At 42.4% G+C, this 10,521-nt stretch overlaps 1 protein-coding gene across 1 annotated transcript in view; it reads left to right on the top strand.

Annotated features, from left to right (window-relative positions):
- Window positions 1–2,568: 2,568 nt before the first annotated feature.
- LOC108628947 (low density lipoprotein receptor adapter protein 1) overlaps window positions 2,569–10,521 on the top strand; it is a 29,674-nt gene continuing 21,721 nt past the window's right edge. The window contains exon 1 of the mRNA XM_018031202.2: window positions 2,569–2,812. Coding sequence (XP_017886691.1) covers window positions 2,770–2,812 — 43 coding nt within the window. The 5' untranslated portion in view covers window positions 2,569–2,769. The remainder of the gene's footprint in view (window positions 2,813–10,521) is intronic.

The following is a 10,521-nucleotide window of genomic DNA, read 5'->3' as shown; positions in this document are numbered from 1 at the left end:
TATACCTCAGGAACGGTTGACCTTACGACCTATGTTTACTAAACCTTTTTACTGAGTACAGTGCATCCTATATACATATCATATAAATATTGAACGGTTTTTTTTTAACATCCTGTATGAATAATTCATAGATTTCAGATCTTGTTCCACATCTAATGTTTTAAGCGTCAATGGGAAGAAAATCGTTACAGCTGTTTTCGAAGAAACGGTAAACGTAGAAACGGAAAGGAGCGGAAAAGTATCGGAGAAAAGTATTGTACGTTCTGATGGCGACTTGTAAACGTTCTCCAGGTTGTCTCGACGAGAGCTTCCCAAACCCCATTCCCGGTTCGATTCGTTTACCTTGGAGAGTACGATTCGCGGTGAGTAGCAGTCGAGCGGAACGAGCAACAAGGGAAAGGAAACTGAATTGTCGTGAAGGGAATGAACATAATTGGTAGAAAACCTTGATTAGATTACGTGAGGAAACTTGGTTCGTCAGCGGATTCGCTCAGCTCCGGGAAGTCTCGTAACCTATTCCGGTCGAATTAATTTTTAAATCCATTTAAACGAACGTTCAGTTGGTACTTCCTAAGAACAATTTTATACGTGTAATATAACGTGATTTATGAAAAACGTGAAACTCGTTCCCCTCGAAATTCGAGAAGTAGAAGTAAATATACTGTCGTTCCTCTACTGATTAATTAATCAAACTGACTCGACACGACGAGGGGAAACTTTTATCGCTGCCGGTATCGTGCGAGTAGTAGCTCGGAATTAATCGCGCAGTTTGGCAAGCAGGTGGATCGACAATAATATATTCGCAAGCCGGCGGAGTCAAGTTTTAGGGAGGGTAAGGTAGTTGAAAGTTGGAGGGTGACCGAACTTCTTGACGCGATTCCCGATTAAAATTCGCGGTCTCCCCCTCGCAAGGAAGGGGCAAAGTTTAAGCCACTTCGATTAAGCCACCTATTATTCCGTCGAGGTCGGAAACCGTCTCGTGACTCTTCTAACGCCTCGATGAAACTCCGATGAGAAAAATCTGAACTCTCACGGGAGCGGATACCGGACGGCCGCGTATTTCAACGGATTAAGGCTAATTTATGCCCGGATCGAAAGCCTTATCGTGTAAAGATGCGCAAGGGCCAGAAGATACGCAGGAAGATCGATCTCATCCGCTTGCCTCGGAACGGTGAAGTTCTGTCCGTGCAAAAGGAAAGTTGAAAATTACCGAATTTCGAGCGAGGGAAACGAGCATTTCCCGGGAACGTTGAACTCCCGGCGTACGGTACGTTCGACGAAAAGAGGAAACAACGAGTTTTATGAATTTTCGAGCATTCCCACCCTCCAGCTACCTCCAGCTCGTTCTCAGCGTCGACACAAAAAAGAAAAGGAAACCTTCGATTCGAACTCATAGCCGTATTTCAGGGAAGTAAGTTCGAGACATAAATCGCGCATCTTTTTTTGGGACGCAAAAAAGGACTTTATCGCGAATGCGTATGGGTATTAAAGAAAGTTCTCGCACAAATCTCGGGTGATCCTCGGCGACGCATCGATCCTCGAAATTGAATCGCGAAACTTTTCGTAACCCTTCGCCTCGCAACGACGACTTTAATATTGGACCGCGGCAATTTCGATACCCTTCGATGCTAATGCTTCTCATCGACCCGAATTTTCATCGAAACTCTTGCAAAACTTTCGTCAACTCGATTGTACGAAGATACCGCGACGTGACAATAGACGCATTGAAAATACGATATTTTCGTTTCGAAACGGAGTTCAGACTCTGGAAAAAAAAAATACTTTGCCAAGAACTAGAGAAAGAAGATAGAGAATATGAGATTCCCTACTTTTTTCAAGTTCTGTTCGAGTTTTTTACAATTGAAATTTGTTACCATGTTTCATTCATGTACGCCTATTCCCTCTTTTTTGTTTTCTTTCTCAATAAAAAAATAGGACACTTGTACCGCAAACAGGTTGAATCGCTTTGTAATTAATAGGTCGGTACACACCATAAGATCCGGTCAATTAATTTTTTCGTAAGTCACGCAGAGACGGTTGCAGTGGTGTGTGTGTGTGTGTGTGTGTGTCTGTGCAAATGCAGTTCTATGGCCGCGAAATGTAAGCTACAATAGACACCGAAATGAGATTACCGATGGTGCTGCGCTCATGGTCCATTAGCCACTATTGAATTACACCCGCCCCTTATACAATGGAAATTCAAGTTCCATCTTGGCTAGCCTTTACGTGAAACGGGAAATCCAGCAACTGTTCTACATATCTACTCGCGGCGAAATCCCGTGTGGTCTCTGCTTGGAGCATTTCTGTCATTTGTATTTACACAAAAACGATTAGTTTTTCTTAATATTATTGCTCGATTCAATTCCAAACGTATAATTCGTCTATTACAGAAACGGTGTTTCCGCCCAATTTACTTACTCGTGAATCGAATCGGATAGAACCGCGACGATCGGCAATACCGCGTCGAGAGCTCGTGCGCCTCGTAAAAGCCGATATGTAGTAGGGATAAGTGGAAACGCGTTGTACGTACGCGAGTCCAGCGAGAAAAGAGAAGCGGAGACTCGAACGAGTAGGAGCAACAAGGCAGACGAAGCCTCAGAGAGTCGAGAGAGGCGGCTGCTGCTGCTCTGCTCGGGTTCCGATCTAGAATAAACGGCATTTCGAGGTTGTTCGTGGACCAGGGCGGTTTTTACTCGATTCTCGCTTCGTGATCGGTGATCTTGATCGATCGGTCGATCGATCGGAACGGGACTCCAGGACAGAGACAGTATGCCGTTCTTCAAGAGGCTCAGGAGATTCTCCAGGCACAAGAGTGAGTACCTAGCAATTCTGTTATATCACCGTTTAAAGGAAAATATAATAGCGACGTGCGCTTTTTCGCGCCTAAAACGCGTTCGATCACGAAACTTTTATCAAACCGTTAAATATGTAGATAAAAGTCGTTTTTTGAAATGTTAAAAAAAATTGCAGTTCCTTTTTTACAATAACTCGGAGATTAAATCGGAATTAATACACTAATGCGTCTGAGACATTTATATGTCTGCCTTATGAAATTTTGTCAACTTAGCTAAGATTAGTCTAAATGGTCTAAATTGTGCTTGGCAAGCTGTGAAGTATTGTTCTTAGGTACATGATTTAACTTGCTAACTAACATAAGTATGCTTTACTTTTATACTCGAGAAAACCGTCTGCCAATAAGCTTTTAGTTGATTGTCCAATCTTGCCTTATGTTCAAATGAATGGTAGGCTGTAAGAAGCTGTTCCAGGAAATTACTTTTTTTTTGCTAACTAAAGTTAATGTTTAAGTATGTATGAACACGTAACGAAGATTTTTAATTTTTGTAGCTGTAAGTATATCGCTTATCGATGGCAGACTGTAAAAAATTGTTCCATTTTTTTGTGTTACGAGCGTCCGGTATGAATGGTATAATCAAATGATAATTAAGACTGCTGGTCTTTATATATTTGCAAGAGTCAAATTAGTTGAATTTTGAACTTAGTACGTGAAGGACATACATAATATTAATAGATTCGTGATATTTAACGAGTGAAAATGTTTCATAAAAATCCACAGTCGAATGATAATACATAAACCCATAATCGTAATTTCTTTCGTATCGCTTAACACATAATGCAATCAGGTAAATTATTGAATGGTCGCTGTTTATACAGTCAGAACGTGTGAAACCGTTTCGCGTACGAGAAAAAGATTTTGCGGCATTGTTCGAAAGTTTGAACCGGTTTTCGAACGTAATTACGTTTCCGTAAGATAGCGCATCGTTCCCGACGCGCACCGAGTCCCACCGTAATGGAATTCTATCACCGGGAGAAGTCTCCGATGGGGAATAAGTCGTAGTAGTCGTGTCCCTGTTCCTGTTCGAATCGAGCTACCCTTTCTTAACGTAGTTTCGAACTAGTCGCGACTCGTCCCGTTTTCACCGAGAGAACGAATCGGTACATACCGTGGCGTCGAGACGCGGCCGCGTTCACCTATCGCCCTAAGCATCCTGAGAAAACGGCATCAGGGTGCGAATTCAATGGATTTCTAACGATTGTGTTTCTTCAAAAAGTTTCACTCTATTGGAACTATTCATTAAATCGAAAAACTCGTTTCTCTTCCTGTCTCATTTAATAAATCGAAATTCATTCAATTTTTTATTATAAAAACACGTAGTTGAATGATGTTTTATAAAAAGGATTTGATCATCTTAAAGTATTGCACACGTAGCAAGCTGGCGTCTGTGGAAATAATAATCGTCGCTCGGTATCGTTAAATTCGAACCCATATAATCTGAGCGCGAAAAGGTAAATCGCTGGGCGTTACGTGTGCCGTTAAATTAATTCGTCTCCCGTGGAAAATATCGCAGGGTCAGTGGAGTAGGGAATAAATGCGTCGGAACACGATCGTTTTCACAGAAACGGTGTACACTTACGCGTTTCCCGTTTCTACATAGGATATAATGGGCGCTTCTTAATTACATACCTTTATCAAACTCCGCTGTTCAATTTCCTTTCACCTATAATCGTTGACCAGCGCCATTTTTTTCTACGTCGAGTCGAGCTTCCCGGTGCGACTGTAATTTTCGCAACGGGCAATTTCGATCGGTAGCTCGCACCGCTGCAGATCCGCATGATGCAACATTTTCGCTTTCCTCCTCTCGTGGAAGGACACGATGGCAGGTGGAGGATGTCTGGAACAAACGAGCGTTGCCATTAACGCGTCGTTACAAAATTCTTCCACTTCTTTTTTATGCTTATATCGAATATTGAACACGTAACAGCGGTGAAAAGTTTGGAGTAATTTTCTTTATTGCACTGTTACAAAATTCGCCAGTAATTTTTCTCGTGTACAGAAACTCGAGATTGCGTGCGACAGTGCGTGAAATTTCTGTTAAATATTCCACCGTAGAGGAAGATTTCACTTGGATGCTTTTTAAACAACGCTGTTCTTTCGACTGTAAACTTGTTTACGAACAAATAATATTGTTGACTCATTTGAGAATCGTTACAATTCGTTTAACCTGTTACATCTGGATTCTGGTGTTCGGGTCAAAAGGGAGTATCGTTAACCATTCTTCGATCCAGAGGCGTGGCTGGTCGAGATAAAGCAATCGACGCGGCGCGATGTGACCCACGCCACGCTTCGGATACTCTCAAATTTCTACACCCTTTCCACGAACCAGGTTTACCCTCCCACCCCATCTCGAATTCTTCCTAGGTCTTTCCGACGTTCCATTTGACGGGGACAAACATTTTTTTTCAACGGTCAAATTTATTCCAGCCGTTTTTCTTCGACTTAAACGACGCGACGTAGCCGTTCGGTCGTTAGAGGAATGCCGTGGATTACGATTTGGTGGAACCTTTTTACGAGGGTGGATTTCCGGTGAATAAGAACGCTGTATTTACCGCGCGTTTATAAAAGCAATCCCAGATGCACGTCTCATTGCCGGAGGTAACGCAGCCGGACAGATTTTCTACGTCGATTCCCACATTTTCATGAAATCATGATAAAAAAAATAAGAAAATAAAGAAGATCGTAGAAGAATATTGAATTGGTATCGAAAGTCCGGCAGTGTCCTAATTTTAAGATTTGTGAGTGGTAGAGGAGAGGGAAAGAGGGGAGTAATTATCTTATTGCGTAGTTCATCTTATATTCGCTTGCTTGCTTCCGATAACGGTTCGTCTCGGTATAGAGAGAGAAGCCGGAAGAATCACGATCGTGCACTTTGTATCAGTGTCACGGCGTTATGCAATTTATGTCGATGATTCGTATGCGGCGCGGCGGCCGCCGGGTCGATCTTTGCTCCGCTTTTCGAGCACCGATCGGATCGAACCGAACCGATCATTTCCCTGATTAACTTTGGAATACAAAAGCGACATATCTCGTAAATTTGATTCTCACCCAATTATTAATTCTTTTTTTTAAATATTTTTCTTCAACAATAAAATGTTATACCATAAGATAAAAATCCTATAATCCATTTTTAGAGTATTTTTTCAGACGGAAAAATAACGAAATGGTATTGCGGAAATTGAAAAACACAACGAGTATTCTCATTTCCACTTTGACTTCGAATTTTCTTTGCGAATCTCTCAATACGAACCGGATCATTGAGATAGAAATCTAAGGTTCATCCCTCTGCTCTTTATAGCTCTCCATGTATTCCGAGATTCAAAGGGGGGGGTTGCTTTCCAATCGGTTTTCCTACCTCACGTAAACGGCGAAGATTTTCCGATTAAATCTACGACTCGTGAAATTCTAGCCCATTGCGTCGCGAATTAAAGGCAACTTATTAAGTTTCTCGAATTCTGCAATTATTTTTCGACAGATCCAATTTTCAGACCGTTCGGAAATTCGTTTCGTTTATTCAATTTGAGAGTCGAATGGGAATAATTGCGTCGCAGTTTTTCCCGCAGCTGCACGACTGATAGAGTGGCGCGCTGACAAGCGGCGAGCAATATTTCTCCCGGAAGAAGACGCGGGGTTACAAATCACACCCCTCCGTTCCCCGAACAGTTTCTACGAAATTATTCTCCCGTATCCATTCCGAGAATTATTTCCCTCAGCGATTTTCCTGCTCGTTGAAAATCCGTCCGTCGCGAAAACGGCGCCGCGATGGAGATCGATGTTACCCTGTTCCCTCCAGGACGTTCGAAGGAGATGGGAACAGCCATAATCTGTTGCTACACGAGAATTTGAAAGTGGTTGGTCGGAATAACAGCGGGACGACAGCTGGCCACGGAACATACTTTCCTACTTCTTTCAGAAAAGAGAATATTTTGGGGTGCAAATAAACGTGCATAAAGATAAACGTTAACACGCCAGTCAGCACTTAAATGCTTATGAATAAAATTCAGAATATAAATGGAAGCTTCGTTATCCCATATTAAAAATGAAAACGAATATCATAGCTCTGATAACTTTGAATTTTCTGAAATTTTTCACGTGTTCACGTATAACTTCAGGATAAAGGGGAAGTAATTTTTCAGATGATGGAACACCATTTTTTTTTTAGGGCACAATTGTTTCTTCGTTATTCCGGCATGCACGTGCTGGATATTTCAGCAAGGGTGAAAAACGTTGACAAATATTAAGCCGAAGATTAAAATCGATTTATCAAAGAGGGTAGAATTCCGCTTCCACGCGCGGGCATCGTTCCTACGTGATGTAAATTGGAAAATCCGCTCGGAAAAATAAATAAGAGAACGGCTCGCTTATCGAATCCGAGGAGGCAACCGAGAAGAATGTCAATTATGCAAATTTCGTAGCAGAGCAGAATCGTAAAGAGCAGAAAGAGCACGCTTTCCTGACTCGTGTAATATACATATTTCATATATTAAAGTAAAATGTCACTTAAACGTCGCGAGATTATCAGTCAAATCAATCAGTCACGTTGATTATAAAAAATAATGATTCGCCGAATATAATTCATTAAGAGGTATATGCGAACCATGCTTCTACCAAGCATGTAGTCACTTCTGATTTTTATGTTCCACTTTCATATACATTGTAACCCAAAATGCAAGTGGACGGTGTCAACCAGTTTGTGGACAACGTTATCACGGATAAGAGAACATTAATCTGAATTTACGAACACACTTACTTTTGCGTACCCGAGAGACCGGGAAATAACACTACTGGCCACATAGCCGCACAGACACGATGCAGCCGTTTCTCATCCCTCGAGAAATTACTCGATCTTCATGCGCGCGTTCTCCTCCTTTCTCTCGGTCTCGCGTTTCACGGTGTATACCACGCCTTCCCCGGGAAAACCGTTCGTAGCTTTCCACGAGATTTAAGACTTTCTCGCGGCGGTGTTCGAGAAAATGGATCAGCCCGCGAAACAAAGCGGAGAGACGGGACTCGCGTCTACGTCTCTATCCGTTCTTTTAAACTCCGTACGCTTTAACAAAGAGGAATGCTGACTACTAGCTCTCGTCAAGAATCAGAGCTAAATTGTATTATATCATTGTATCGCATCACAGTTGCGTACCATCGTTATATGCCCGTATATGTATACATATATACTTATACTTTATATAAGCCTTACAAATTATAGAACTTCTAATTAAGAGTGTAAATGAGCAAATGAGAATTTCTATTTCGATGAATAATTAATTAAATGCCTCTTAGGTTAAACTTCAGTGCTTCAGAATTATCTGTACACGACTTTCCAATTTGCAGTAAATCAGACTCGAAATTAGACCACGTGTGACCGAGGCTCTTAGGGGCGAGAAAGCATCGGAAAATTTCATTTTCGTGCTTTCAACGGGACCTACTTTACTCCCGAACAAAGGGATTAAACGGTCGGAAGATAACGGCGATTGGAAATAGACGTGACTCTCGTTCTTCAAGTAACGACGAGGCGTATTTGAAAAAATGTTTTTCGACTGAATTTCGAGATAAATTCATCATTTCAATTTGTTTAATTCTCGATTTTTTAAAGTCAGTTGTCAACCGTTCTCTGATGCGAAAAAATTACGTTCAGAAAATAAGAAGAGTGTAATGTCGATGTCGAGCAGCGCGATGGGATCTTTGGGTCGTGTCTCGAGCTCGAACGCTCAAGAACGTCTCGAGGAGGTATCGAGGCACAAAAACCGACGAGTAAGCCTGTTCAAGGTAGTGCTTGATAAGGTAATTAGCGACGAAAGGAAGCCCGATATGACGACCGGGCGACGCTCCTCGTCGTCGCGATTAATCGGGAGGGTGGAAAGTCAACGGTGCCGCATATGTGCGTACACGAATTCAAACGATAATTTAATTTCGAGGCAACTCACTTCCGAGACGTATTTCTGAGAAGGAAATGCCTACCAGAGGCTCGATTCTTGCGTCAGCCGTTCGTATATTCGCGCTCGTTCAGACCAATTACTCCTTCCTCCGCGAACCTCTTTTCCCTCGCTCCCCTCTCGTTTCGTCCTCTCCCTCTCACCCTTTTTCTCTGCCCTTTCTCTTTATTCATCGTTTTGCTCCGATCTCTCGTCCCCGCTCCTCTTTCAGCGCGTTATAATCGGCCTTCCAGACAAGACGAGACAAGCCGCGAGACACGACTCGTTATACTTACACACTTTCAGTCTTGAATTCTTTCGCGTGCCTTGCCTTTCCATCACGATCACGAGAGACTGCGTTGAACTTGCATCAGCAACCTGCCGGTCCGCGGATGTCGATGTACGTATATACACACACGATCCACGTCCACCTGCAGTTACCTAACGGTCGCGCCTGCTTTTTCTTACTTCCACGACTCTTTCGCGTCTTCCTTCCTTGATCTTTTATGAAACCTCCGTTCACCGATACGGTACTCAAATCTGAATCATTTTCCATACAATCTTCTTAAAGATCTAATCCATCAAATACTGTCAAACGCTTGATTCATTTTAGTCTTCTCGTTAGTTCAGGCGACGAACGTTCGATGCGTCATAAACGAGCTTGGAAACGGCGCGACGACGGCACTGCCAGTAGATATCGAAAATCGAAAGCAACTAAACACGGAGGAAATTGAAGAGGAACGCGGAGTCCCGCGTGACCGAGACTCGTCTACATTTTTTTCTTCGTCCCATTCTTCTTCTTGGTCCCATCCACTGCATCGTATCCCCCTGCGGTTCGTTCCTACCGATGCTAAAGTCGAGTTGCTTCTTCGTTGTCGATCCACTCATTTTTCTTCTCTTTTTCCACCGACTGTCGAATCGTCTCTTCACCGTTTCGCCATTCTTCTTTACTCTTCATGTCCTTCGCCGATTTCCTTTTGCTTCGTTTTAGCTGCTTCAAGTCCCCAGTCCCAAACGGTAGCCCGAGTCATAGTGGCCACCGAAAAACAACGATCGTCCCTCGTCTCTTAAATTTTATTCTTCTCAGAGTCACAGATACGAGATATTCATTTAAATGAGTCTCTCTCTTCTCTAATATGAATATTCCACATTTCATGAACCCATTTTTTATCGGCGTATACGATTTTCTCAAAGTAATTAGTGCGCGAATGAATGTTTAATATTGACTTTAGTCACATCGTATAAAATTAAAGATGCAACATTTTTTTTTAAGAAGATCAGTAAACGGCGTGGACATTGAGGATAACGGGGATATTGCTTCGCTCGAACGTCTCTCTAATTTCATGGAAGATGCCCGTTCGTAAACTTGCCAAAGAGCCGAAGTTGGCCTTCCTATCTCTCGAGGATGATAACGATCCTTGGAAGTTTCTAACGCGATTTACCCCCGTTCTGTTCCGCATTTTTACCTACCCTTTTATGGAAGAGAATTAAGCGCGCGAGATTAAGAGGGACCTGAAAAATATTCCAAAGGAAGAAGAACTGTCCCGGTTTTTAAGCGTCCCGTGAAAGGAACGAGGACGCGGCAATAGAAGAATCTCGACAAACGGTTCAAAACGAATTTAAAGATAACAATGAAATCGCTGAAAACGTGGGGCAATCATAAACTGAAGACAAAGAATGTTGGGTCATAGAGTAATAGCATAATAAGTCTTATTATAATAATACAATAAGTTTTATTATAGGCCAGTTATCATA

The sequence above is a fragment of the Ceratina calcarata genome, unplaced genomic scaffold (assembly GCF_001652005.2).
Source record: "Ceratina calcarata isolate Rehan_Ccalc_2016 unplaced genomic scaffold, ASM165200v1 scaffold127.2, whole genome shotgun sequence".
In the NCBI taxonomy this organism is placed as follows: Eukaryota; Metazoa; Arthropoda; class Insecta; order Hymenoptera; family Apidae; genus Ceratina; species Ceratina calcarata.
Note: the sequence above shows the minus strand (reverse complement) of the source record. Positions and strands in the feature narration are given on the sequence as shown.